This window comes from Symphodus melops (assembly GCF_947650265.1).
Source record: "Symphodus melops genome assembly, chromosome: 10".
NCBI lineage: Eukaryota > Metazoa > Chordata > Actinopteri > Labriformes > Labridae > Symphodus > Symphodus melops.
The window spans coordinates 20,382,994-20,410,288 of NC_136700.1; the positions used below are offsets into that span (position 1 = coordinate 20,382,994).

At 39.4% G+C, this 27,295-nt stretch overlaps 4 protein-coding genes across 7 annotated transcripts; 2 read left to right on the top strand and 2 right to left on the bottom strand.

The window, feature by feature from the left end:
* The first annotated feature begins 116 nt into the window (after nucleotides 1-116).
* On the top strand, nucleotides 117-20,100 carry LOC306831044 (complement C1q and tumor necrosis factor-related protein 9-like). Of its 4 annotated transcripts, none has more exons than XM_079354902.1 (3): nucleotides 117-415; nucleotides 18,955-19,030; nucleotides 19,665-20,100. In XM_079354902.1, the coding sequence occupies exons 2-3, from the start codon at nucleotides 18,988-18,990 to the stop codon at nucleotides 20,057-20,059; spliced, it is 438 nt and encodes a 145-aa protein (XP_079211028.1). In that variant the 5' UTR covers nucleotides 117-415; nucleotides 18,955-18,987; the 3' UTR covers nucleotides 20,060-20,100. The 4 variants fall into 4 exon arrangements, with proteins under 4 accessions (XP_079211028.1, XP_079211029.1, XP_079211030.1 ...); XM_079354903.1 differs by lacking the exon at nucleotides 117-415 and adding an exon at nucleotides 8,347-8,406; XM_079354904.1 differs by lacking the exon at nucleotides 117-415 and adding an exon at nucleotides 8,348-8,366.
* c5ar1 (complement C5a receptor 1) lies at nucleotides 423-2,519 on the bottom strand. Its single transcript, XM_079354900.1, has 2 exons — nucleotides 2,264-2,519; nucleotides 423-1,988 (listed from the first exon to the last, which is right to left on the bottom strand). Exon 2 carries the CDS (start codon nucleotides 1,974-1,976, stop codon nucleotides 939-941), a length of 1,038 nt encoding a protein of 345 aa, XP_079211026.1. The 5' UTR covers nucleotides 1,977-1,988; nucleotides 2,264-2,519; the 3' UTR covers nucleotides 423-938.
* lbhl (LBH regulator of WNT signaling pathway, like) lies at nucleotides 5,856-16,372 on the bottom strand. Its single transcript, XM_079354905.1, has 4 exons — nucleotides 16,023-16,372; nucleotides 9,977-10,052; nucleotides 8,025-8,337; nucleotides 5,856-6,033 (listed from the first exon to the last, which is right to left on the bottom strand). Exons 2-4 carry the CDS (start codon nucleotides 10,046-10,048, stop codon nucleotides 5,963-5,965), a joined length of 456 nt encoding a protein of 151 aa, XP_079211031.1. The 5' UTR covers nucleotides 10,049-10,052; nucleotides 16,023-16,372; the 3' UTR covers nucleotides 5,856-5,962.
* Nucleotides 20,101-20,838: 738 nt separating the features above from the next.
* On the top strand, nucleotides 20,839-27,028 carry polr2i (RNA polymerase II subunit I). Its single transcript, XM_079354727.1, has 6 exons — nucleotides 20,839-21,020; nucleotides 21,196-21,250; nucleotides 22,172-22,245; nucleotides 23,275-23,349; nucleotides 23,775-23,826; nucleotides 26,730-27,028. Exons 1-6 carry the CDS (start codon nucleotides 20,959-20,961, stop codon nucleotides 26,790-26,792), a joined length of 381 nt encoding a protein of 126 aa, XP_079210853.1. The 5' UTR covers nucleotides 20,839-20,958; the 3' UTR covers nucleotides 26,793-27,028.
* The last annotated feature ends 267 nt before the right edge of the window (nucleotides 27,029-27,295 follow it).

A 27,295-nucleotide genomic window follows, 5' to 3' on the forward strand; every position in this document is an offset into this window, starting at 1 on the left:
TCATAGATTTGTAGACATGTTGTGTGGTGTTTTTGATAAGATGGATTTTATTTGAAACACATCACTGAAACTCTCATTAACAGTTTATTATGTCTTGAAGGTTTAACACTGAGCGTAAGAGTCATGTGTGCAGGTTCTCTGTTGTAACTCCTTGTTGTCACAGTAGGTGGCACACTCACTACGGTGTATGGTGAAGCAGAGGAAGGTGTAATCACTGGCAGGTGGGAGGCTTGCGGAGTGTAAAAAATAAAAAGCTTGCGGAGTGGAGCGTGGACTGAATTTGTTTTGTTGGCCTTCAAGTTTTAATGGATAACTGCATCAAGATGACCAGCGGGTTTAAAGGGACAATTAAAGCTGTTCGAGTGTGACTGAGGTATCGGCACACGGAAGAAGACGCCTCAATTAAGAAAATACGGTAGGCTCTCAGCTGCTCAAATCACTACATCATTCAGCATCAGAATGTGAGCTGTTGAATGTAGCGCCCTCTTGTGGATGATTCACAGTATTGTTGCTGTGACTGTGATGTATTTCTGTCATTATTTCTATCTTTTTTAGATGGAAACATAAAATATGTTTGTTACATAGGATTATTTGTATTCTTCGTGTCATGGTATACACAATAATATCGATAACTCATATCCAAACTTGAGATCATCCTACAGTACATAACAAATACAAAAGCTGCTAAAGCAATGTTGCATCAGATCTAGATGTCCATAGCGAATGGGCTTTTGCACATTCAGTAATAGTCCTGATTTAAAGTTCTGTCTCAGTACTGTAAAGCCTTAACATTTTCACAAACACAAAAACTCAGATTCAAATGAATATCACTTTAGCAAAGTGTTATTGACAAGTCTTTGACAAAAATTGTATTCTGAACTCTGTGAAAGGTAATAGTCCACAGTCCAGTATAGTAGCATATAAGAGGTGGTACATTTTCAGATTTTAGTCATCTCCTTTGTATTGCTCGTGCTCTTCGTATCATTATTAGTGATGCTCACTCTGTTGTTCGGCTCCTCGCTGATGAAGTGGAGAACGTTGCGCAGGGAGCGGGTCATGCTGTCTTTGAAGCCCCGGCCCAGACATACATAGAGCAGTGGGTTGAGACAGCTGTTGAAATAAGCCAAACATAGTGCTAAAACATGTGCCAGATATATTTTGGGACTGTGAGGAGAATTTCGAGGGGTAAGCAACACAAGGAAGTCCAAGATGTGTAAAGGAAGCCAGCAAACGAAGAAGCTCAGAACCACTGCAATGATGACCCTCAGTGTGCGCTTGGAGCGGGTTCGGCCTTTTGAGACACCACTCCCTGCTTTGTTGTACACTACCAAGTGACAGGCTACTATCACCAGGAAGGGGAGGACAAATCCCATCAGGAAGCGGTAGGAGGTGATGATCCAGACACTTTGTGTACTGTACACAGTGATGCACTCTCGCTTGTCCTCTCCAGCTTTGATCTCCTTGGTGTAGACAAACTGGGGAATGCTGCCTATGAGGGCCAAGCACCAGATGGCAACACAACCAAACGCAGCCTGCTTAGGTCGCCTCCTGTTCTGGCACCAGACGGGTCTGCTGACTAGCAACCAGCGATCCACACTGATCAGAACCAGCTGCAGTATGCTACAGTACATCACCAGGTGAAACAAGCCTCTGACCAGAGTGCAGGCCAACGGGCCAAAGTGCCAGTGGTCATCATGGGCCAGAGGGACCATGAGCAGAGGGATCGAGAGGCAGCACAGGAGATCAGCCAGCGCTAGGTTGAGGAACCAGAGGGAAGTGACAGAGCGAGACATACAGAACCCTGTCACCCACACCACAAGAGCATTTCCAGGGACGCCCAGCAGCACCACCATGCTGTAGAAGACTAGAGCCGCTATCTGGATTGGTTGAATCTCAGGGGTTAAAGTTCCAGGAAATATTTCAATAGTGTAATTTGTGTCATTCATGATATAGTCATAGTCCCCATATTCATCCATGGTTGGTTACAGCTGTCGATGGAAAAAAGATATTAGACATCCAGTATTATAATATTGTTCGTATACTTAAATGATCATTAGGAATACAGTATCGCAGATTAATTTTGTGATTTCAAGCAAAACAATTATTAGTTCAATTACTATTAAGTTTGACAACTTCATAAATTCAGTTCCTGCATTAATCAAAAATAAATCACATAATGTTACTGAGCCTTAAGATGACATTTCTAGTTGTATAGAATCTAGTTACAAAACAGTAACATGTTATACTTTATATTTCAACTTACAGCGTCAGTGGATGATGTTGCACTCACTCTGCTTGAAGGAAGTTAAAGAGATGTTCTGCTTTCAAGGGTGTTTTATACCTCCCATTGTCCACACACACTCATAAACATGCATGTTTGCGCAACATCCCTCACTATTCTAAAAACAGTCTTAAGAAAGGGAAACAAACAGTGGCCTATCTCTTATGCAACTACATCTGAAGTACATGGAGAATTCTAAATAATTATCCAAAAATATCGATGCATTGCTTTGGACTTTTTTTCCATCTAAATCTAAAGGTAATTTAAGCATTTTTGGAGGACTGTCATGTGTTGAGATTTTCTTTTCATCTCTAGTTTAAATGCTCTGAGACAAAACAACAAAACATCCATCACAAAGAAGTGCTCATGGACTGTATCCAGCCTACGTATTTTAGCAGCCAGCATGTTTGCGGGGGACTACTTTAGCTGCAAATAAAAAAAATCTTCTCCTATTCAACAAAAAATGTGCTTAATCCCATTTTAAAGTTAAATAAGATTAATCCAATCACTGGTTTTCAGTCTTTATCACAGCTTGGGGGTCTGTTTATAATAATAATATTAATAATAATAAAGCTTTATTGCAGACACAGGTCCATATCAAACACATACATAATAAATAGTATAAAAAGAGTTTGTTTGAGTTCCTGTTCCTCAAAACTATTATTTTTATCTGCTGCTGCTGCCACAAAGTGAAGAGAGTAACATTATATTTTAAGAACATGGTTTTACTTTTACATCCCAGTTAATCATCAGGGCCCGTATTCACAAACATTCTGAGAATCTTCACAGAGCCCTCTTAACTTAGCTTTAAAAAAAAGTCCTCGCAATGACTTTTAGTTTAGACAAATTGTCAGAGCAACTCTGAATGAGTAAGGAAACGTGAAACTTTTATCTTCACGAGAACAATGTAGGTGACACATTTTATCAGATGTTTAGAATCACATGATCCGTTGTGCAGCAGCTTCTTCACCTGCTGATCGTTACCTCAGCAGGTGCAGAGCTTTAATTAGTGATTGGATGCACCTGTGGAGGTGAGCTGAGAAAAGTTATAGAGGGACGAAAATGTCGGTAAAATATTTGTTTGTGATGATTCAATAAGATAATAGCTCATGTAGTGTTTGGAGAACGTTTCTCCATTTTTCTTTAGCCTGTTCAAAGTCCTTCTCACAGTTTTACACCTCATCTTATTGTTTATTGATTTTGGTGGAATAAGCTGAAAGTTTGGCTGCACTTTAGCCCCATTTCCACCAAGCAGTTTAATTCGGTTCGTCTCAGTATGGCACATATTTTGTGCCGTTTCCACAGACTAAAGCTGGGAAAGATCCCCAAATTACAGACCTGTATCATCCTACTTTGTGGGACCCTTCTGTTGGGGTGTCAATAATATCAATCAAACCCTAAAAGGTGCAGCTAAACACTGCAGACAAACAGTGTTTAAATACAAAGTCGATTGTTTTTTTGGCTACATTTCATATCAAGCATCTGAAGTGCAAAATACTTTGAAGTTATGTCTCCTATCTCGTTTTCCCGTTCCTCTCTCTTTAATTAAAAAAAAGTCAGCAGCAGCGGTCACATGTGATCCCTTAGCAGTTAGCACAAACAGTATGTTAGTTTTTAACGAGATAAACTGGAGCTCTGTCCTGTCTTTTCCTCTTCTCACTCTTCTTTCATTTACTTTTCTTTCTCCTCTCATTAAAAAAATAAATAATAATCAGCAGCGGCAGTCACGTTTTAGGAGCGGTACACTGTCGCTGCTAGATGTTGGTCTTTGTTTACTTTACTCGTTTTTTCTTCTTTGTTTAATTGATTAGCAGTGGATCGGACCGCTTGGTGGAAATGGAGCTTTAGAGTCCAAGACAAATTTCCTCAAGAGGACAATAAAGTGTATCGTATCGTAGCAGCTCTCTTAAGGGTAAGACACTTGGTGAAAACTTTTTTCTTTTCAACAAAGTACTCTGAACTTTGATCAGAGATTCTTACAAAATGTCATGATTCACAGAAGTTAGAATTTGGTCACTAGGAGTAACTTTTAGTATTCAGGAAGTTTTGTGAATACGCCCCTTTGACATACCCATGCGTCTTTAAGAAACAACAACCGTTTCACACAATTTGAATTGTAAGGGGATAGGAAAGTCTGACTTAATGTGTCATTTAAAAACACAGCACAAAAACAAACTTTTAAGTGTTAAAAAAAATACATACACTCTCTGTACCCAACAAGAATTAAGTGTATTAGTGGGATAAAACACTTTATTGTCAAATTACAATCAATGTAACACAACAACTTTATATATATAAAGTTGTTGTGTTACATTGATTGTATATACACATACATATATACATACACAACCTATTCACAGATCAGCCTACACACAAATAAAGTATTTCTACACAACTACAGTTCTCATTGTTTCTAATTGTCTTCTATTGAAAAGCAAGTATAGCTGCCTTCCCTTTTTTCGTTTTAACACCCACGTCACCAAACTTAATGTACAACTCCCATCCAACAAAGATAACAAAAAACAAAAAAAAACAATCTTATGTTTGACATGTGTAACCTTGTCAAAAACGCTGATTTATAAATCACAGCAGTAGTCAATATTAGTTACTCACATACAGCTCGAGAGGATGTCGGATTCATTGAGAAATGTGGATGAAATCATGTTCCACATAATGTGGTTAGTTTTGATGACGATCACCTCATACACTGTGCTTCTCAGGCCACAGCTAAACCACAGACTAAACAGAAAGCTAACACATGTAACAGTGCTTGAATAGAAAACGTTCATACAGACAGTACAGCCAGGTAGAGGTAAAGGAAATGTAAAGGACATTTAGTGTGCTGACTTCTCTGTCTCTTTTTTACAATCATGTAGATGTCTTCAAAAGAAAACAGTCGGATGAAAATGCTCATCTATGATTACATTACAGTCATTATCTGTATAGGAAACAGAGATGAATTGTATGTACAAAGCACAAAGTACAGATAATTTGTTGCTGTTGGATGTTTTGTTCTGTGACATCACTGAGCCCTTAAAATTAGGAAATGAAAAGGGAATTGAAACTCTAAACGACAACATCAGCATAAAGGTTAAAAAAAGACACTGTTGCTTAATTTTCCCACCAACTTCAGCAAGCTGACAAGTGTCAGAGAAGGTTTCTGTGCGTTTGCATCTTTGTTCAGATTCCCATGTGTCACACATTCACACCGTACAACCAGCAAAGTTGAGGCTCTAACAGGGGGATAAAAATCTTGTTGTGAATTAATTGACCTTTTTTTTGTGTTTTTAAAAAGGGATAACAGTAATGACGTGGGGGGGGGGGGGGGGGGGAAGAGTCTTTCAGTGGTGGTCTTCATTTAAAATCTGGATTCTGCTCAGTCTGAGATCGAGACGATATGGAGGGCAAACACTTTCAATTCTAGGACTGAGACCAACACAGCACTATAACACTACATACATGTGTATGTCAATGTCACAGATGGTGTGAGGCTTTTTATCAGTATTTGTTATCTAAACCAGTTTTTTTCCAGTTCATTAGAATTGGCTATCAATGTCACATTTCATCAACATCATCATCTGTCTTTCTCAAACGGTTTCCTCTTTGTTTGTACCTTACTTAAGCTCAGGATGTGTCCTCACAGGTTTATTACAGATAAAGAGTTCTCAGAGGGGAAGTTAGTCAGTTCAGGGCTGGAGCGCTGCTTGGTGGAAGCGTTGGCGTGTCATCTCTGAATGCATCCGACTGAAGGTCTGCAGGAAGAAAGATACACTCTCTTTATGTTATGTTTTTTTAAACATTTGAGAATCCAACACACCAAATTAAATATTTATTATGTGCATCATCAGAATACAACTCAGATTTTAAGGGACCTAAACTTTTTTTTTTAAATATGACTTTCCATTAAAACTTATGATAATAATACAACAAACAGGATGCTCTTTATGAGAAAATTGTTTGTTTTTTTCATTTTTTTCATTTGCCAATTAACTTTTTGGTCTTTCGACTCCAAAAATACTCAGATGACTTGGAAAATGGCCTAAAATTGGAAAAACTCGCTCAGTGTGGGCCCACGTTAAGGGCTGAGACACTTTGTGACTCACTTTTATCTCTACAACGATCTCGTGTCAACTTTGAGGGGAAATTCTTACAAATTTTACCTAACTTTCTTAGAATTTGGTTACCAGGAACTCTTAGTACAGCTAAGAGTTCCTGGTAACTGCTCTTTCTTAGTCTTAGACAATGCAAAGAGACTTGAGGTGGTGGAGCATTTAAAGTATCTTGGTGTAGTGACTCCAACCTTACACTTAAGGAACATGTTCAAAATAATTCTGCTCTTATTAAGTTTGACCTGGCAAATTTACATCTTGTCAGACATTCTCTGTCTTTACAGTCGGCAAAAGATTACATGCACGCAGTGATATTTCTCACATAAGACATTGTTTTACAATCTGTTTTATAATTCTACTGCGAACATGTTAAAACCAATCAAGTGTCTCTTCAAAAAGTATGTCAAGGGGGCGTTGGTGGCGCAGTGGTTAGTGCGCGCGTCCCCATGTATGGAGGCCTTAGTCCTCAACGCGGGTGGCCTGGGTTTGACTCCAGCCTGTGGCTCCTTTCCCGCATGTCTGTCCCCACTCTCTCTTCTTGATATCAGTCTTTATCCACTGTACTGTCCCTCTAATGAAGGCTCAAAAAGCCAAAAAATAAAAAAAATCTGAAAACAAAAAAAGGCAATCAGAATCTAAACCTCGTTTCCACTATTGCAGTATCATTATTAAGTATAACATTTTACACTCGGACAGTTAGCAAACTTTAATTGATGGTTGTCTTGTTTTTAAAGTTTTAAAGGGTCCTGCTCCCGGACCAATGAAGGGTTTTCTCCAAAAATAATTTTAAAAAATATATACAGGACAGATAGACCTACAAGAGCACAAATTACAGTGTAGAGGAGAATATGATGTCGCGAGGCGTAGAAGTGAATTTAGTCAAAAAAGTAGTCTGTAGTGTAGTAGTGTGTAGTAGTGACATTCCTGGAACACTACCGTCACATGTCAGGGGATTGTAAAAAGTAGTTAACCTTCACAATAAAACATTTGTTTTAAAAAAAAACTATCATTCACTTCCTCATATCTACCTATCCTCCTCTTCTGGTGCACGTTCCGGGGGGCTTCTGGCTCACCCGGCATTTTTTTAAAACATTTGTTTGAAGATGTTTTATGTGTCCTTTTTGCCTTTTTTATTTGATCACACAGCTGAAGAGAGAGAGGAAATGTTAGGAGTACAGAGTGGTGTGCCTCCACACATGGGGCGAAGGGACTATAGGTTATAGACCCCTCATCCTGGGTTTCAATTAGCCCATTGTATGTGGGTCTGTTGTTTCTTAGGTGGCAGTTTTGTCCAGTTTGATGTTCTTTTGTATGATGTTCTGTAGACTGTCCTTCGAGGTGTTGTTTTATGGTTTTAGTACCTGCCTTAAGACACCGAATCAAATGTAGCTTTGGTGCTTATTGTGCAAAACATATTTACATAGTTGCTATTTGCTTTTACTTGAAAAGAATGACAACGCTTGATAATTCACCCAAGATGTTACTTTGCCAGTTTCTTGTTGAAAACTATATTTCAAACCTGTTGCTTACAGGTTTATTTCAGGTTTTTTATATGTATCTCTATAAAAGGCTGGTGTGTCTAACTTCTTATACATACAAGATAACTAGAGTATTGCACATATAACCCAACTCACCAATGAGGGTCAAGCCCTGCTGTGGGTTAAGAATAACTGATGTTTCCTCTTCTTCTTCTTCCTCTTCTCCCCAGTCTGCAATGTTTGCTGGGGGGATGCACTGCTCCAAGAACAGGTCCTCCTCATCTTCCTCCATGTCCATGTTCTCTGGAGGCCAGCGAAGCTCTCCACTCTCCACCTCGCTCACCTCTGTGGGTTCAACAACAATGGAGGGCAGACGTTCCTTCTCACTGTGGTCAAGGCTGTTCAAGGTCTCTGGGCCCAGAACAACCTCGACAGGGTCAGGGAAGATCTGAAGGGACATTGGGGAGAGCTGGGAATTGAAGAAGAAAAGTGAAACTGGTAGGATGTTCAGTTAAGAGCAGAACAATATAAAGGCAGGGTAGGTAATAAAATCTCCAGATACACTTTTTGAAGTTTTTGGTTAAAATTGTCTTTATGTCCTGACAGTAATTAAGATCTTGTGTGCACTGAAAAAGGAACAAAGAAAATCCATCATCTGTAGCTGTAAGCCTGTAAAAACTTCGACCAATGTCAGATTGAAGCCTCTCTACCCAATACATGAGCAGAAATCTGCTTCTGGACCAATGGCGCTAGTGCATGTGTGAGGGGTGTGGCTTTTGAGGGAGCACAGAGGGGAGAGGGTGAGTGAATACGGAGCACAGAGAGGATGCTACTTTCAAAACCATGCTAGTTTTAGAAAATGACCTACCCAGCCTTTAATTTTGCTTTTGAATGTTCAGAAAATCAGATATAGAGCACAGTTTTGACCACTCTTTCGCTCTGGCTTTCTCTCTCTTTCAAATACAACAGACAGTACACTTCATCTGGCTCCTCTAGTATTTTATACTATTCATCTAAATCATTTCATCCCTGTTTTTAGTGGGATTTTTATCACAACTGTCTTGCTTTTGAGATTTTTTTAAATATAATTGTAGCCTAAAATTGTCATGATTTTCTTGGTATGAAAGGAGCTCCATAAACATTTTGTGTCCTCACCTGCAAAAATGTGCACTTTATGAGATAAAGTCCATAATCGATTGTTAATGCAATGGACTGGTCCACTTCAGGTTCCAGGGTTTCTGCTACGTTGGTGCATGAACAGTGTTTATTCGTGGGATTTATTTGTTGCAAAGATTTTGAGTAAAAGGGTTTGGATTCACCTGATTGTTTGTATTGATGGGTAAAAAATGTATATAGATCCAAAATTGAGAAGCATTGTGATGCAACGAGAATTGTTTGATAATCGAATCGTGACCCTCTGTATTGTAATCGAATTGTGAGGTGACTGACGATAGGTCAAGCCATTACATAAGCAAAGGACACGATCCTTCAGCTGTGGCTGTGGCTTCAGACGGAGTTCAGTCCGTGCCGGAGTGTGATCGTGCAGGGAGCAGTTTGAGAGCCCTGCAGCGACACCTGTCAAAAAGTGTGTTATATTTAGGCCGGCTTCAATGCGGCAACCTCTGGTGTGGAAAAGAAAATAGTGCAGTTTGTTGAGTGTACGCTTGAGGCTGGCTTCAGGAGAACCGGAAGTCACATACACACCCCTCTTAAAAAACACTTTTACAGAAGAAACTAACTGATTCAAAAAACAAAATTAGTCTGATTAGCTTATGTGTTGTTTGGCTCGTGCTGTGCAGTTTTGAAGAAGTGTAGGTGTTATTCACAATAAGGCCTGATTAACGGTGGGCTGGGGTAGATAGACTTTATCGATCCCAAGGGAAATTCAAGGAGGCACCCTCCCCCACCCTGACTCTAAGCCTTTCATTAGGTTGACTGAAATTTAAAATGAGACAGTATTTCCAGCATGGCGACCATGTACAAGCCCCCTACAGTAACAGACGGGTGAGGTCGATCAGGCTTTCATCCATTAATATAATTATTGGCTATAGTGCAGACTGTTAGAGGATTTAACAACCCAAGGCCCACAGTGTGGTGATGGCACCAACCTGGAATGGTAATCTTTGGTCCTTCCTTTGCATGTCTTCGCAGTTTGCATTTTGGCCACTGAATTCGTCCATCTCTCTGCGGAGGAAACAAAAGCCATTATGAGAATACAACAGATACAAACGATGTAAAGGAATAATAAACATTTCTCTTTCGTCTTTAAATACTCCTTTCTTCATAGAAACCCATTCAACAGTAGGAACTTTACATTAGACATTAGATTTCTCTTAAGACTTTTTTTTTTTTTAAAGATTTATTTTTGGTATTGATAGAACAGTGGATAGAGTCGGAAAGGGGGAGAGAGTGGGGAGAGACATGCGGGAAGGTGGCCACAGGCCGGACGCGAACCCGGGTGCCCGCGCGAGGAGCAAAGCCTCGCAACATGGTACACGCGCTGTCGCTGCCGCTGAGCTATCGGCGCCCCCAAGATTTCTCTTAAGACTTTAAGAACAGATTTTATTTTTCTAGATTTGTCCTCGGGTTTTTATGTATTTTTTAAGATACCTCAGTGAATAGAATCAGCAAGCAGGTAGAGATTATGGGCAATGACATGGCGGCTGTGGCTCAGTTGGTAGAGTCGTCGCCCCCTCAATCGGAAGGTTGAGGGTTCGATCCCCAGCTCCTGCGAGCAACAACATGTCCGATGTGTCCTTGGGCAAGACACTTAACCCCAAATTGCTCCCCCTGCTGCGTCTGGGGTCTATGAATGGATAGTTACTGGATGGGCCTATATCCAGCCCATCAGTGTGAATGGGTAGGTGTGATCTGCGGTGTAAGAAGCGCTTTGAGTAGTCGGAAGACTAGAAAAGCACTATACAAGCTCAAGTCCATTTTACCATTTACATGGGAAAAGAGCCGAGGCAAGGACTACAGACTCTAGAACAATACTGTAAATGCAGGAAGTCTGCAGAGACGGTTGACTAGATTGAAAGGTGTGGCTTATATGTAACTCTTATACTTGTTTGTTTCTGCATGACTGGTTTACCAAAGCTTTTAGCAGCAATGGACAAAAACATTTAATCCGGTTTTCAATAAAACAACATAATTACCCCCTTATGGCTAAATTATTCTAGTAGCGGAATATTCGAGACCCCAGACTGTGGTGGGTCAGTGATGTGTTGTCCTTGATTTCAATGCCTAGAGTTGGATTATGTTGCCTCTTTTCTCTCTTAACTCTTACAAAGTGCTATCATCTGTAGGAAACTAAACATTACAGGTCACAGTTTGTGCAAAATACCTTTTAACCATGTTTTTCTAACACTATGTGTCCCTACCTGTCTATGAACCCACAATTAGGAGAAAAGTCTTTTTTCTGTGTCTTTTGCTTGCTCTACTTTACAGAAGATGTGTGCTTAGACCGGCAGTTTGGGGATTTTACCTTCATGACATCACACAGGACAGTAAGCCCTCTCCCAGATGGGTGACACTCCCACTGTTGGGGTTTGTTCTGCCCTCTGAGTCTGTCCTCTCATCGTAAACCATAACACATGGTGCAAGAAAGCCCAAGCCAACCAAACAATTCTATAGGGGCGTCGTTGAACACAGCTCACATGCATTTAAAGCTACTGACACAGAAATTGCCTGCTCTAAGCAGGACCAAAATAAAGGGGTTAATAGGCTAAAATAGAGGATCGTAGTGGATATGGAATCTTTACAGACATTTTTTGGGGAGCTCTGACACTTACAATATTTAAATGTGTTAAAAAGGAGCATAATGTGTAGCCTGTAATTTAAGGGGAAAAAAACAAAAAAAACAACAACAATGTAACAGCAAACAAATACACCACAAGGAGTTTAAAACAACTTCATCTTAGGGACTTTGTCAGCCTTGATGTCCACTGTAAAATAGTGACTTGTTTCAGTTCAATGCATGAGCCTGTGTCCACACTAACAGCAATCTGTTTATGGTCTCCAGAAAAGCCGACGGGATTAGAAGAACTGAGGATCTGTCTGAATCCTCTTTTCATCCCTCTGTCCTGCTCCCTATTTCTTAAAGTCACTGCATCTCAGCCTGTCCTCACACAGTTAGTACCAACATGGTTTGTTGTCTTTCCGAGGCCTGGTGTAATGACACAATCTGTTAGGCAAAATCTTTCTTACCCTTTAATGAAGTTTCAGTTAAGAACAGATCTAATCTCTACTCTTTCTCTTGTCAGATCCTCTGTTTGGCAATTCTTGGTGTTTGCTTAAAGCAGAACCAGTCACACGTTATGCCACACGATGACTGTAAATTAAATCACTTTGAAAGACTGTTCCAGTAAAAGTGCTGAGATATTTTTGTTGAAAACAAGAATATCTGAAATACAGCAAACTAGTTTGTGAAAATCTAACCCAATGCATAGGCCCACATGTGAAGGACCAAAAAAGTCCTCAGGTCTTTTGGATTGAAACGTTGCCCTGATTAAAATAAGTGTGCTCAGCTGAACAATGTGTGGATCTTTCTTTTTTATCTTTAAACAAGACAATGTCGCAGAGCAAGGGTTCATAACATACAAAGCAGATTCAATGAATTTCAGTAGCCCATTATTTCAGATAAAGACACATGGAAAAGTAAATGAGAGCATACAATACACATTTCCTGTTTCTTTAAAAAAAATAATCAAATAGCTGGCCTGCTTGATATATTAGAGTGAAACACTATCAATTTAGTTAAAGAAAAGAGGACTTGTAACGGCTCATTCTCTCATCAAAAGAACTGGCAACTGGACCCTGTGCTTACTTTAAAAACCCTCTTAGAGCTAATGCTCGGCTCTCTGAGATACTCATTTGGCTTTTGCTGGCTCATTGCTTCTGTTCCTCATTTTAGGGCACTCTTTGTGAAAGTCTATATTTTCCGGAAAAAATATACACTTTCCTAAAGAGTGTCCCAGGCAAAAACAATAATTTACTAAAACAGAATGACAAATACAGCTGCACATGTACTTAGCTTGCTTCATGGTCGACATGGTCGACCTTGACATGACCTACTCTTGTTTACACATGACGACCCACAAATCCCTTCAGATTTAGCTATAGGCTACTTTGTTTTAGTGCTTTTTATGTTTGCATGCTAACACCAGAGTTTAAGATTCCAGACTTGGTGAACTTTACCATTTCTAAGCATCAGTATGTAAGCATTTACTTAAAACCACTACATTCTAAAAGTACAGTGTCACAGAGATGCTAGCTTGTCAGTAAATGTTCATACTTCACAGTAAGGAAACCCTAGGCTTACTCGGTTGTGAGCCATTTTAGAGAGATCTGCATGTAAATGTGTGGCCCTGATAATGAATAAACAGAAAGCTCTAGGTCAAGCAAGATAGCGTAGTAAGTCAACAGTAATCAGGCATACTGATATTAGCTAAGACATTGTCTAAACGTGTTCAAAATGGTTCTAAAACACAAAAGGGCTGTTTTTTTGTGGCCAAACACTTTCTTGTTTCTTTCACGTCATTGTTGGCAGTTATCTTCATATAGTCTTTTCTGTTTGTTTTATTTTTTATTATATTGTGTTATATTTATGTTGTATATTATTTTTAAAATTAAAAACTTTGATTACAATAGGCCTACATATAAGCTAAAGGCAGTAAAGAAGACAACAACATATACCTACAACCTAAATAACGTCAAAACAAAAAGGGAAAGGTATTAAATATTCAACCTGTCCCAGGATAATAGACTGTTGTTGCTCGGCTGTTTTTAAAGCTGGTAACTACAGCCTTGATTCAATGTTTAACTTGCTTGTTATTTTTTTAAACGAGAACCAGCTTGACTCGTTTGCACAGTTGTTGGATATATTTGATTCATGAGCTACCGTACATGTGTCAGGGCCTTGGGTTTCAGAGGACCATAACTACTTGCGCTCCAGTTCAATCCCTGTGGTTTCCAGTGGCTCAGTTTTCTAATTTGTAAGTTGAAGCATTGTTTTCTAGTAATAGTGGTTTTAATTTTAGGTTGCTTCACCTGATGCTATTTTGCCCTTTGTTGCGTTTGACCCTTTTGTAGCGTTTTTTTGTGTTTTTCTTTTTGGCTCCTCATTGGTTTACCCCTGTTAATTTAGTTCGATTCAGTTCCCTCATATTGTTGCTTTGCTTTTGTGATTGTTTGACGGTGTGCCCTTTGTTGTCTAACCAACTGGATTTTGCTTTTGTTTACTTTGTTTTGCAGTGTTTAATTTGTGCTTTTCTTTCAGACACTTAGTTGGGAGGCTTGGCACCCTCCACTTGTTTGCATGTGAGTTAAAGAGCACTGGGGCACTAATAGATTACTCAGTGTAGTCTGCCTTTACTAGCGGCTTAAGCTCAGTTTTGGTGAGTTTTGGTTTATTTGTGGACTGGAAGTGTTATCAAATTTACATTTTAACTTTCCTTTGATGCCTTTTTAGATCCTTTTATCAATAACCATATATGTATTCCCTTAATTAGTTTTTGTGTTATTATATTGATAACCAATCTTCCTTCTCATAGCCTCAGTCTACCTTATTTTGTCTTTTTTTTTAATTATTCCAATAAATTCCTTGATTCCTTTTGAAAACACATCTCTGTCTTTGTTTCAAACCTGTTTGATTTGCTTACACGAGTAAAAGAATATACGAGTAAATAAGCCCGAGGAAATTGTGTATTTCCTGGATACAAGCACCCAGGTGGCATCGGTTCTTATGTTGCATAATTAGTCATTATCACTACCACTCTTGCCATATGTAGTTTTCACAAGTGAGGATTTTAAAGATTGCTTCTTCTTCCTTCCTCCCTCCCCAATCGTATAATTGAATTGCTCTGAATGCAATGGATCAACGTTGTTAGAACTGAGTTTCTCTTTCTGGCTTCTTTAATGTGACAGAGCTTTGGCTTAATGTTCCCACCACCCATGCTTAAGTTCACTGTATAATATGACAAATGAAGAAGCACTAAGCCAGTTTGCACAGCCGCCAAATCGAGGACGCCCTGTTCTCGTCTAAATAGGATCAGCTTTGGGTGGATGCTATCATTTTTGACCCACTTGTGAATGTGCACAGCCCTACAATTCAATTTCTGATAATATGTTGCTGACAACTGTGTCACGCTAAGCTGTTTGTGTGCCACCTGGGATGGAAACTTTCAGCAGCTATTATGATGAAGAAGCTTAACCCCACATGTAATCCTTTTCATACATACTCTCTCTGAACACCTGCACATTGTAGCAAACATAGTGCAACAAGATTCAAAAACAGCCACCAAACATATTATTATGAATATAAGGAATTTACTGTCAATGATGAGAATTATATCATTTCCCCATTTTGACACAAATGGTGACATATGCATTCTATTCTTAAAAAAAAGGGTTCAGAGGGGTTTAAAAATGCTGTTTAAAAATGCTGTTTTGCTGTCTTGCAGTTTAAAAATGCTTGAGCTTTTATATATCTTCAGCATCACCAAATTTAGGCTATATGCTAATCTGAACATGAGACAAAAATAAATTGTTTGCCAAGAACCCTGAAAGGAAATGTTTGTTTCATAACTTCTCTAAATGTTTTTGTAACTATGAGGCTATGGTAATCTTGGTCTTTTTCTGTGTTATGCCATGTATGCATGCATGCTGCTTAGCATGAATCGCTGCAATGAGGATTGAACAGTTTAAACCGTTTGTGTGATGTTCCAGTTACCATTCATTATCTTGTTTGTTCTAAAGTAAGAATATTCTATATAAAATAGATTGGCTATGTTCCTTTGAGATAAATCTAGACAAGGAATTAAGAGTTATTTCATACATAAGAAATGTATAACCTGAGCTTCAGAACAGTTTTCACATAGGGACGGTTTAGCCAGTGTAGATAAGTCCCTGAAAAAGCTAACAATAAATGAATATTTAGATCTTTGGGTAAAGCATCCTTCACTTGAGATGCTTACACGATAAAGTATAGCACCTTTAACTGTCTATCATCACGTTTGAATTGTAGGTGTAAGATGATGATGGTTATATTTTGGGCTTGAAGGGAAAGTCAGCCTGGGGAAAACCCAGCTGATGTAAGTGTGAATGGTAGTTGTACCTGAAACACACATAATCACAAAAACTACAGCTGTGTCTTACCCCTCACATGCTGTCAGGCAGATGTCTTCTCCATCTTGGCACAGCTCCACAGTGGTGAAACCCGACTCCTCCACAGTGAGTATAGGTGACACAAGAGGGGGTGCAGGAGGAGGTGTGCAGTCCTCCTCTGCAGAGCCCTCTGTTAGGCTTTTGGCCTCCAGGGCAAGGCCTGGATGGGGGGTGGGCGTTTCCAAAATGTCAGGTATCCCAGGAGTTGAACAGAAGTATCAGAAGGTGGAGGTTTATCCTGGTTCCCTTGGTAAGTTAGGACACCACCTGTCTGCTTGTCCAGGTCAGTAGAGAGACTCTCTGCTTGCCCACAACTCACATGCGCTCCCTTGTCTCCTGCACCCAACTTCCTTCCTCATGTCCCTGTCAATATCCCTCCCGTTCCCACCCCACCCCACCCCGCTGCCGAGCTTTGGAGAGGAGCAGGATTAGCGTCTCTTTCGATTACAGAGGCTGGGTGGGTGACGTCAGTCAGGCTCGCCAGTCCCCTCTGATGAGTTGGCACACTGGGCTGCTGCTGCATCCAAAAAGCGACGTATAAAGAGCACACAGATGGCACAAGGCCCCACTGCTGATAGATGCTCAACTGCTCATAAAAAGATCATTTGGAAGTTTTAGATGGTTTAATAAAAGATCACTTTTTAATCTTCAACTTCCTGTTTGTGTGTCCACCGTGCCTCTCTCTCTCTCTCTCTCTCTCTCTCTCTCTCCCTGTTCTCAACTGTGTTGCTCCATCAGTGGATTTAGATTTGGACGATTCATGGAATTAGCCCAGGGATCAAGGGCTCAGGGATGGGAAAGGGATAGATATATATAACAGGCTGCAACTATTGCTAAACAGACAGAGCGCTGCTAACAGCACTGTGTAATCCCTTCTGTAGGCTAAGTCAGTGGGCTATATATGGAACAAGGATGTAAAGGAGCAACATGAAAGGCATCCTGCTCCAGCAGAACTATGAATGTTAAATTTAAAAATATTTCCAGACCAAATAATCTGTAAGAAAAAATGTTAATCACAATTTTAACTACTGAGACAAAAATCCAGTAAAATATCAAACATTTGCAAATAATGTATACTATTTTAGCTTGGGGGCAGTTGAGGATAGGCAAATTCTATACCAGACAGGTTGTGGGTTCTGCCAGCACTGTATATGTGCTACATATACACCAAGAAGATGATGAAGCAAGGCTCAAATCAATGTTGGCACAACAGTACATAAATTACTTGATCTTCTGTAAGTCGTGTTAGATCCAGCAGCAAGAAATTCCAACACAAAGTCACAGACTCAAGTTGACCAAACATATGATTGATTTATTGGTTGAGTGATTCATTTATTGGTTGATTTATTTATGTATTTATTGGTTGGTTGATTGATTGATTGTTGGGTGTATAATGTTGGACAAATAGAGATCTTGACAGATTAATACCAGTCCCTCCAGGATTTCGCGGACTTTTGGGGGGATTGTTGCGGCCTAAAATGCGTGAATTCACGGCAGCTTTTCCAAAAAATTGCAATGCATGTTTTTAGTGACGTCTCCCTCTCACATGCGCACGGGGCGCGCGTGTCTGCTGGGTTAAAAAACGATCTCAAATATTAAACATGCAGTAAAAAGTGACGGAGCAGTGTCAGCTACACAGCGGCACTTTGTCAACAAACTGTTCTCATGGAGACAGGACGGACCTGCAGCGCGTTTCTTCTCAACGCAAAAACGCTTCATGCAAACACTCCTTCGTGCATATAAACAAGGAAGTGAGTTTGGTCTGTGGTCACTAAACTTAGGTGACGTAGGCCTATAGCGCGGGGGACTACTCTGATTGGTGAAAGTTGCGGGGGAAATTATTTTGATTGTTCAAATTTCAGAATTTGAAAATGATGGGTTGAATCTCCTAAAAGGTCTTTGTAAGGTGGGGAGCCAAGTATTTTTACTCATGCACACAAGTCTGGAAGCTATAAATAGGTATTCTGAAAGGTATTTGCATGCATGTTAGTGTACTGATGTATATGTTAGTGCATTTTAATCTTCGATTTGCACTCGATACTTTATATATCACTATATTGCTGTCCACTGGTCTGCAATCATTATTTTGAAAATGACTGTGTTCTCTCTTGTAATAGTCAATCCTGCTGGGGATTTTATGATTCTGTTCTCACCATCCCACTCTCTGTAACTGCAAGCAGCAGACTGACAAGAATTTAAGGAATCTGTACCGGTGACAAAACTCTTAAAAAGAGCAGAACGTTGTATTTCATGTGGAGGTAGTTTCTTAAAGGGTTTCTTTATTAAGCTCCAGGGGGGAAATGTGGTTAAAGTAAAACAAAAATATCATGCTAAAAAGATTTGATGGTGTACATTTCACTATTTCAAAGAGTAATCTAAACTCTTTGTAAATTACACTACAAGCTGTAGTCATAATATTAACACTGGAATACACTGGCTAGTTTGCTTATTTAAAACACATGGCAGAGAGAACATGAAATTGTGTTGTCTCTTGAATGTGTCATGCTGAGAAGATGGAACATTCGACTATGGCAATTTACAACCTACAAACCAGACGAACGACTTTGGCCTGTTTCTGCTTGTCACTGTAACATTTGTAGCATTCTAAGGTTACGACAGCAACAGGTAAGAGGTTCTGAGCTCCCAGCTTTTATACACGTATTTAAGAAAATCATAAATTACTTGCTATATATCATGAGGGTCGGCCTTACACATTTAGTATAGATTGCTCTAGCAGTCACGTCAATTTAAAAGAAAACGAAAAATTCTCACTGATAGACGTGTTAAACTATGGTACATTACATGCAACTTCTTTATTGTGTTTGTTCACCTGTTTCTCATTGGGGATCATGGCTTGCACACAGTTGAAATGCTCTCAAGTTACAACAAGATGTTGCATGTGTTTGATTTTCGTTTTTAACAGAATCAATCCAGAACACCATCAGAGGACGTAGTCATGGCTAATGAACCAGGCCGTGGGGACAACATTTCCTCCTCCGGTAAATAAAGTCTTAAACATATTTCAAACATTTGATTAAAAAATATATATATTTGACAAATTTTGAATTCTGACATTATTTTTTGGATCCCAAGATCCCATAAGCCTATTAATACTTTAGTAAACGTATACAGTAAGTATATACTAGTCTATAAATCAGTAAATTAAAAAGAATGTTTGTTCTTGAGCTTGGAAAGAAATCAGGTTATATTTAAAAATAAAACAATACATTTTGACAAGTCATTACTTTATGTTTTAATACAACAGCTAACATTCATTTTTAGTTACTTCTTGCTGCCAATGTCCTTTGATATTGAACTGTAGGATTAGTGTGTGTTTCTCACTGATAATGGTAGGCAAGAAGTGATTAAATCCTAACCTAAGCTTTTTTTGTGACTTAGTGAGGGGTACTTTATGCATCTTTAAATATGTTGTTTAACCTTTGAAAAATGTGCTCCTCCAGATTTTTACTATTTTTGCAGTTTCGGTCAAATCAGAGGAATGTTTGCCAGTTCATTAAAAATATTCCCCCTTTCTGTATTGATATTTTTGCTTGGTGTGAAAGAAACATGATAAGTTTTGTTTTTTAACATTTACACCCCCTGCTCAGTTTATCCTGATGTTTTCCACTCTAGGCACAGTAGCCTTCACAGCCAAGCTGAATGTCTCTGATAGTTACCCCTGTCACTCCGGGGTCCTGAAGTTTGGCACTGTGCTGGTCAACGAGGGAGGAGGCTACAGTCCCGACACAGGCATCTTCACCTGCCCTAAGGATGGCCTCTATCACTTCACTGTGCATGTTTCTGTGTACGGACGTGGGCAATGTGGGATATTCAAAAACGGAGAGAAAGTAGTGTCTCTGTATCACACCACTCTGCCTAATAAATTAAGCCAAGTGACCAGTGTGAGCAGTGTGATCAAACTGTCTCTAAATGAAAAGGTCTGGGTGAATATCTGGGGGCCTGGCAGAAATGATATCTTTGCAACTGAAGATAATGACACTTTGTTTGTTGGAATGTGTTTGGGTTGATGAGTGAAGTGTCAAAATGCCAATAAAGTTCTTGACAATAATTTGTTTTTATTTATTACAAAGAGAAACTTTGGGTTTCACTGCACTGCTTTTCAAAATGTATATTAGTTGGGTAAGGGCATATATTTTTTTATTTTTTAACCAGACTAATACCAAAGAGGTTTTACAGATCGTATACAAACAAAAGTATACAATGTGATATTTTAATTTGATCTTGATATGGAATAAAGACGAGTCATCCTGAGCAACAAATTCAAAAGATAGCATGGCTGTTCCGGTGGGTAAGGGGGAAAGGAAGAACACTTAGTTATGAAGGAGAATGTAGAAGGTGGGAAGATACACTCAGATTTGATCTGATATGTCTTAACAAGACTGCTTTAAATGGAAAACAATACGAGGGAAAAAATGTTAATTGTAAAACCGCTCCCCTAATAAATTAGGCAAATGATTAGAAAGAAAGATTGGATGCATCTAAATGTTTTAGAAGACAATGGGAAATGTGACCATGAGGTAAACAAACTGAAGAATGAGTAGACTAATAAATGCTATGAAGGGAACAGCTTAAGTATATTAATTCATCAATCCTGTCAGTTGTGTAGTTTGCTTTTCCAAATGTGTGTTGTCAAATATGAATTCTATTAAATACAACTGATATCGAACATACATTTCACAGACTTTATAATAAAACGATGTGTTCATGCTCCTGTCGCCACCTTCATTTGATTGGTCTTCCGACCATTTGGAGGCGCTGTTTAAGACATCTTCACATTTAACAGTATGTGTTGACGCATGCGCAAACGCTCTGTTTTCAAACCGGTGGAAACGAGAGTGTTTGTGGTTAGCACGGAGCATCACGGTTTTGTATTTGTCAGGTTTTGCTTCAAGTAATCGTTTATAAAATGGATTTGGAGACTGGAGCATACGAACCGGGTTTTGTTGGGATCCGGTTTTGCCAGGAATGGTGAGTTGTTGGAGGAATAAGAGTTAGACCGGAATCAGCCAGCTGTCCAACATTTAACACCATGTCCAGTAAACACGTTACCTGCCTTTATTACAAAAAAACAGTGTTACAATGAAGTTTAATTTCCTAACATGAAGTCGGGGAAACCAACTTAAATCCTGATTGTGTCTTTCAGTAACAACATGTTATATCCTAAAGAAGACAAAGAAAACCGTATTCTGCTCTACGCGGTAAGTTTCTGAAAGTTATCCTCTGCTTGTTAAAACTAAACTTTCATTTATGTCACACATGTCAATTACAGAAAGTGTGATAGTGTTAAACACATAAACCCGCTCACACATCATGTGCACCATCAGGAATAAACTGAGCACAAGTGATAATCTTGTGCTCAGATTATCCTACACCACGACACATGCTTTATGGACATTTCCGACACTAGCAAAAGTCACTGACATTGTTTGAAAAATAATAATTGTGTTGCTGAAACCTGTCTTGGTTGAAGATTAATAAATTTCATTAATCTCGCGAGAGGCCGCGACACTCACACAGTTGTTGAACTTGTAGCACACACATTCTGCACTACTACACACATGCACAAACAGGATCCTATGGACTAATAGAGCCTGTCAGGGCGCTGATGGGGGGGGGGGGGGGTGCCTTGCTCAAGGGCTACTTGGCAGTGCTCAGGAAGTGAGCTGGGACCTTTATAGCTGCTGGACCAATTTGATCAGTTCTGGGAATTGAACTGGCAGCTCGCCAGTTCTCAACCCAAGTCCCTACACAACTGAGCTAGGTCCCTGTGTGGAGTTTCGATCTGCCTTCAGATCATGAATATAATATTATTTGTGAATGTGAAAGAAAAGGTTCACCGCAGGGGATCAGTGGAGCTGATATCAGGACTTAGTGGTCCAAGAATGATGAGTGATGAGCAGTCCGAATATTTTAGTTCAGTTGATGCTTAATGTGCATTGATCCAGTGCTGATTAAGTGTATTACAATTGCATATAATTATATACAATATTGAAAAAACAATTCTGTGATGTTATTATCACCTCAAGAGAGGACTAAAGTAGACCAAAGAACAACACAAGTCTACAGCTCATGAGTCCATTATGTGCCTCTAAATGACTAAATAAATATCTTGTGCACAGTGCAGGAACTGTGACTACCAGCAAGAGGCAGACAACAGCTGCATCTATGTCAACAAGATCACCCATGAAGTCGAGTAAGTGACCAACTCATCATAATGTGTTTGTGATATTTGAATTTTTCCTTCAGACTGTTACTTAAAACCCCCCAAACAAGCGTTACTTACACCCCACCCCTCTTAGAGATGTCAAGCAGTGTTAAATTGCATTTGAATGAGTTTTGATTTAGTAAATTTATCAGTATTAGAACTGTTGTAGAATTTCAGCAAGACAAGGCGTCAAGTTCCTTCATCGACTTTGGGCAGCTGGCTGCACGCCTCGATACTCACAGGCATGCTGGCATTCAGTACATCCTCTCTGGTCCTAGTGATTTACTATGATAGTTGGAGAAGCAGTACATAGCATCAATAAATCCTAATAATTCACAGTGGATGATTACTTTTGGTGTATACAGTCATTTAGTTTGGTCCTTGGACACAAATAGCTCTTCCACCCTTTTATTTATTTTTATCTTTTTATTGAATGTTTTTTTAATTGAAAATAGAAACAGGCAATGAGGGAAAAAAACAATACAGGGAAAAACTGGACATAGATTATTCAGAACCTGAACCATATACCTACACAAACATGTACAGACAGATGTATCACTTAATAATAATTATTATATTAAAAAGAAGAAGAAGAAAGAAACAGACCAACAATGTAAGCCAACTTTATGTTATCCACATGTCACCAGTGGAATAGGAGACAGTAGTCGGTTTGATTCTCATGAACCAGCTGGACAAAGATTCTGCTGTGATGTCATGTATAGTTAAGTACAGGGACCATGCCCTCAAAAAAGTACAACAGGAAGTGATTATTTCTAACTATGCCATAAAAGGAGACTGGAACTAACTGCTGGCTGTGACGGGTGTTTGCCAAAGTTGGACACCAGCATATTTTTATGATCTTTTAAATGCTACATATTGAAGACATAATTTACATGAATGGTGTTTAGATATATCGACCTCAAGTGCACCATGGTTTCACTCCAGCCATTTCAGACTTTTATAATCAGTCACTGGTTATAACCCCTCCTAATACATGATTCTGATGTTTCTCTTCAGTGAGCTGACGCAGATCATTGCTGATGTATCTCAAGATCCAACGCTACCAAGGACAGAGGACCATCCCTGTCCTAAGTAAGTTTTACTGTCGGCGTCAGTGTGTCAGAACAGTTGGGTTTAAGTTTCATTTATACGACAAAGAGGGCAAACTTGGATTGTTGTGGAGCCCTCTGTCACACCACCTGATAAAGTCAATCTGAATAAAAAATAATCTGGATGTTACTCATCACATCTTTAAGTACGATTTGGGTGTTGAGAATCTACACAAGGAGTAAATCATGGAGTAAATTGCACACAGGGCATCAAAGCTGGCTGTGATCAAAGCTCTGTACATTAAATAACAACCCCTTCTTATTTACAATAAGCTTTTCACTGTAGCTGTCCATTTTTAAAGGGGTTATGCCCTTTGTGATAGAACTGATTGTAACATGTACTTTTCTGACTTTTAGTTGAGCTGTCTTAGTATGTGTTTTCTAATAATGTGAAATGATTCTTCTCAGATGTGGCCACAAGGAGGCGGTGTTCTTCCAGTCCCACAGTATGAAGGCTGAGGTAATGTCTCTGAAAACATACACAACGCATAGTCTGAGCTTTAAAGGAACAGTTCCGATTGTTTGAAGATGTATGAGGAACTTATGTATTGTGACTTTAGAGGAAGAATGTGCAACATTTTACACATGACTGTCTACAGTGAGAGTCAGCTCGTACTGTCAGAGCCGTGTTTACATGGACCAGACGGCCTTTCATATAAAACTGTTAATACACATGAGGACGAAATGATTAGCCCCCCAATGAAAATTTCACTTTTATTTAAGTATTTCCCAAATGCTATTAAATAGAGCAAATAATTTTTTAACACAGCCTTTTTAAACATCCTAGTGTTATTTTGGATGCTTACATTATTTTACTTTGCACAGAGAAATGAAATTATATCACAAAAACCAAAAACTACCTGGGTCAAAATTATTAGCCCCCTTAAGAACTGACCTGTTAAATGAGCCATAGAACAAAACACTGTTGAGCAATGATGTGCATTACCTTTGTAATGCTCAAAGCTTGTAAAATCAAGTTAAAATTGAGTATTATCTACCAATTTACAAACAGTATAAAAAGGTCAGTTGGGACTGAGCTGTCACTTGAGAAAGCATCATGGCAAAAACAAAAGACATCAGTTTGGACCTGAGAAAAAGAATTGTTGATGCACACAAAGCAGGAGAAGGATATTGAAAGTTATCACAGCGATTCCAAGTGTCAAGAACTGGAGTGAGAGGTATCCTGAAGAAATTCAAAGAGAGCAACACAGTACAGAACAAGCCTGGCAGAGGTAGGAAGCAAAAGATGTCAAAGACTCTGGAGAGGAAACTAGTGAGAGATGTGTCTAAAGACCCCAGAACAACTGCCAAGACATTAGTGAACGACTTAGCCAGGTCAGGAATTGTAGTCTCAAAGAAGACAGTCACTAGAGCTCTGCACAGGAATGGACTGCGAGGTTGCAGACCAAGAAAAACTCCACTTCTGCAGAAGAGACGCCTTCAAGCCAGACTGAAGTATGCTAAGGACAACCTGGAGAAAGATTATGCATACTGGAAGCATGTCCTTTGGTCAGATGAGACAAAACTAGAGCTCTTTGGCCATAGAGACATTGCCTATGTTTGGAGAAAGAAGGGAGAGGCGTATAACCCAAAGAACACCGTCCCCACAGTGAAACACGGTGGTGGGAGTATCATACTGTGGGGATGTTTCAGTGAGTCTGGAACTGGGAATCTCGTCAAAGTGGAAGGAATCATGAAGAAAGAAGGATATGTGAAGATTTTGAAAGAAAACCTCAAGCAGTCAGCAGCAAAACTGAGTCAGGGTCGTCGTCTGTTGTCTTCCAACACTTGGAATCGCTGTGATAACTTTGAATATCCTTCTCCTGCTTTGTGTGCATCAACAATTCTTTTTCTCAGGTCCAAACTGATGTCTTTTGTTTTTGCCATGATGCTTTCTCAAGTGACAGCTCAATCCCAACTGACCTTTTTATACTGTTTGTAAATTGGTAGATAATACTCAATTTTAACTTGATTTTACAAGCTTTGAGCATTACAAAGGTAATGCACATCATTGCTCAACAGTGTTTTGTTCTATGGCTCATTTAACAGGTCAGTTCTTAAGGGGGCTAATAATTTTGACCCAGGTAGTTTTTGGTTTTTGTGATATAATTTCATTTCTCTGTGCAAAGTAAAATAATGTAAGCATCCAAAATAACACTAGGATGTTTAAAAAGGCTGTGTTAAAAAATTATTTGCTCTATTTAATAGCATTTGGGAAATACTTAAATAAAAGTGAAATTTTCATGGGGGGGCTAATAATTTCGTCCTCATGTGTAAGTCTCACAGCTTATTTAGTTCTAACGTAAGCATCTTTAGCTCACAGTTATTCCTTGTCAATTCCAAGGCAACATAAAGCTAGTGACTAACCAAACTGTGCTAACATTAGACTGCTAACACAACAATGTAAAGGAGTAAAGGTCCCCAGCTTGTGCTTCACTATGGTTTGATGACTCCTTCATGTGAACGTGAGGGGAGAGCGGAGGCTTCAGAATAGAGGAGGTATCACCAAACAGCATGTTTGTTTTGGTTTAACACTGGTGCTCAAGAGCGACCTCTGCTGGATCAAAAAAGTCGCACATTCTTCTTACAAATAAAAAACCTTTTTATTTTTTTATTTAACCAGGTAATTAACCCATTGAGATCAAGATCTCTTTCACAAGGGTGACCTGGCCAAGAGGGCAGCAGCACACGTTTTTTGTCTGTAAGATTGAGCCAAAGGCTTCAAGTGAAATGAGGTCGGCCATTTTCAAGTCATTTTGAAGAAAGTTCCAGGTAGAGGGAGCAGCAAAACTGAACGCTCTTTTCCCCAGCTCAGAGTGGATACGAGGAACAGACAATTTTAAAATATCACAGGAACGCAAGGCGTATTGGCTCCTGGTTCTTTGAGTGTGTGCACATAAATATGAAGGCACCAGACCAAGAAGAGCTTTATAAATACCATTTAGCCAGTGTAAATACCTGCGCACCTTTAAGGATGGCCAATCAGATTTCATGTACAGGTCACAGTGATGAGTAAGGCGTCTACAACCTGTCACAAATCTCAACGCGCAGTGATGCACGGTATCCAACGACTGTAAACATTTAGCAGTGGCGCCCATGTACAGCACATCGCCATAATCCAATTAAGTGTGTGCTCCTTTGATTGTGAGAGAAGCAGTGTGAAGTACAGAACATGCACTTAAAGGAATATTACCTTTGGCTGAAGTTCATTCCACTTTAAACTCTCTCAGCATTAATTGAAGCAGAATGAAGCATTGTACCCATCTCTACAAAAGTCTGGTGTTTTAGTCTACACGTGTGTTTGGGGGGTTTAAAGCAGTAAATGAGAAGTCTACTGTACTAAGCGTATGTTTCCCCTGACAGGATGCTATGAGACTGTACTACGTCTGCACGGCCCCTCACTGTGGACACCGATGGACAGAGTGACGTGGATAACTAGGACCATCATTTGTATCTACAGTAGAAATGAGAAGACTGTTCTCTTTTAGTGTCAGTGTGCAGTTTGTTTTCAAACAGCAGAACTAATCTGTTTATAAAAGTATGTGTGATGACTTGCAGTTTGTCAGGTAGCATCTTTTGAACATGGTGTATCAATAGTTCCTTTTTAAGTTGTCATCATGAAGTGTTTTTGTTAGATTAAAAGAATCACTTTTTTTTCCAAATGTCTTTGAGTCTTTCATGAACCAGTTCAACATGTTACATGTTCTGTATAGTAGCTGACCAGAGTTGTACCACTTCCTGTTTCCTCGGAGGGTAAAGCAATCGTGTGACTTTATTTTTCAAGACTGGTACTTCTGAGTAAATCCTGAAATGTCCCTGACTCCTGACCTGATTTTGGAGCAGCCGTGCCTGATCAGTTGGACACAAAGGGCCACCGGTTTTCTGTCAGTGTGGAGGTCTGACTGTATAAACCCAACTTCCTTCTTTCA

Coding starts and splice junctions, on each gene's coding strand:
- LOC306831044 (XM_079354901.1), top strand. CDS start 18,534: ATGCTGAGAAGATGGAACATTCGACTATGGCAATTTACAACCTACAAA. Junction 18,657..18,954: donor TAAGGTTACGACAGCAACAG/GTAAGAGGTTCT, acceptor CGTTTTTAACAG/AATCAATCCAGAACACCATC. Junction 19,031..19,664: donor GGACAACATTTCCTCCTCCG/GTAAATAAAGTC, acceptor TTTCCACTCTAG/GCACAGTAGCCTTCACAGCC.
- lbhl (XM_079354905.1), bottom strand. CDS start 10,048: ATGGACGAATTCAGTGGCCAAAATGCAAACTGCGAAGACATGCAAAGG. Junction 8,338..9,976: donor ACCAAAGATTACCATTCCAG/GTTGGTGCCATC, acceptor TTCAATTCCCAG/CTCTCCCCAATGTCCCTTCA. Junction 6,034..8,024: donor GCAGGGCTTGACCCTCATTG/GTGAGTTGGGTT, acceptor TTCTTCCTGCAG/ACCTTCAGTCGGATGCATTC.
- polr2i (XM_079354727.1), top strand. CDS start 20,959: ATGGATTTGGAGACTGGAGCATACGAACCGGGTTTTGTTGGGATCCGG. Junction 22,246..23,274: donor AAGATCACCCATGAAGTCGA/GTAAGTGACCAA, acceptor GTTTCTCTTCAG/TGAGCTGACGCAGATCATTG. Junction 23,350..23,774: donor GAGGACCATCCCTGTCCTAA/GTAAGTTTTACT, acceptor GATTCTTCTCAG/ATGTGGCCACAAGGAGGCGG.
- c5ar1 (XM_079354900.1), bottom strand. CDS start 1,976: ATGGATGAATATGGGGACTATGACTATATCATGAATGACACAAATTAC.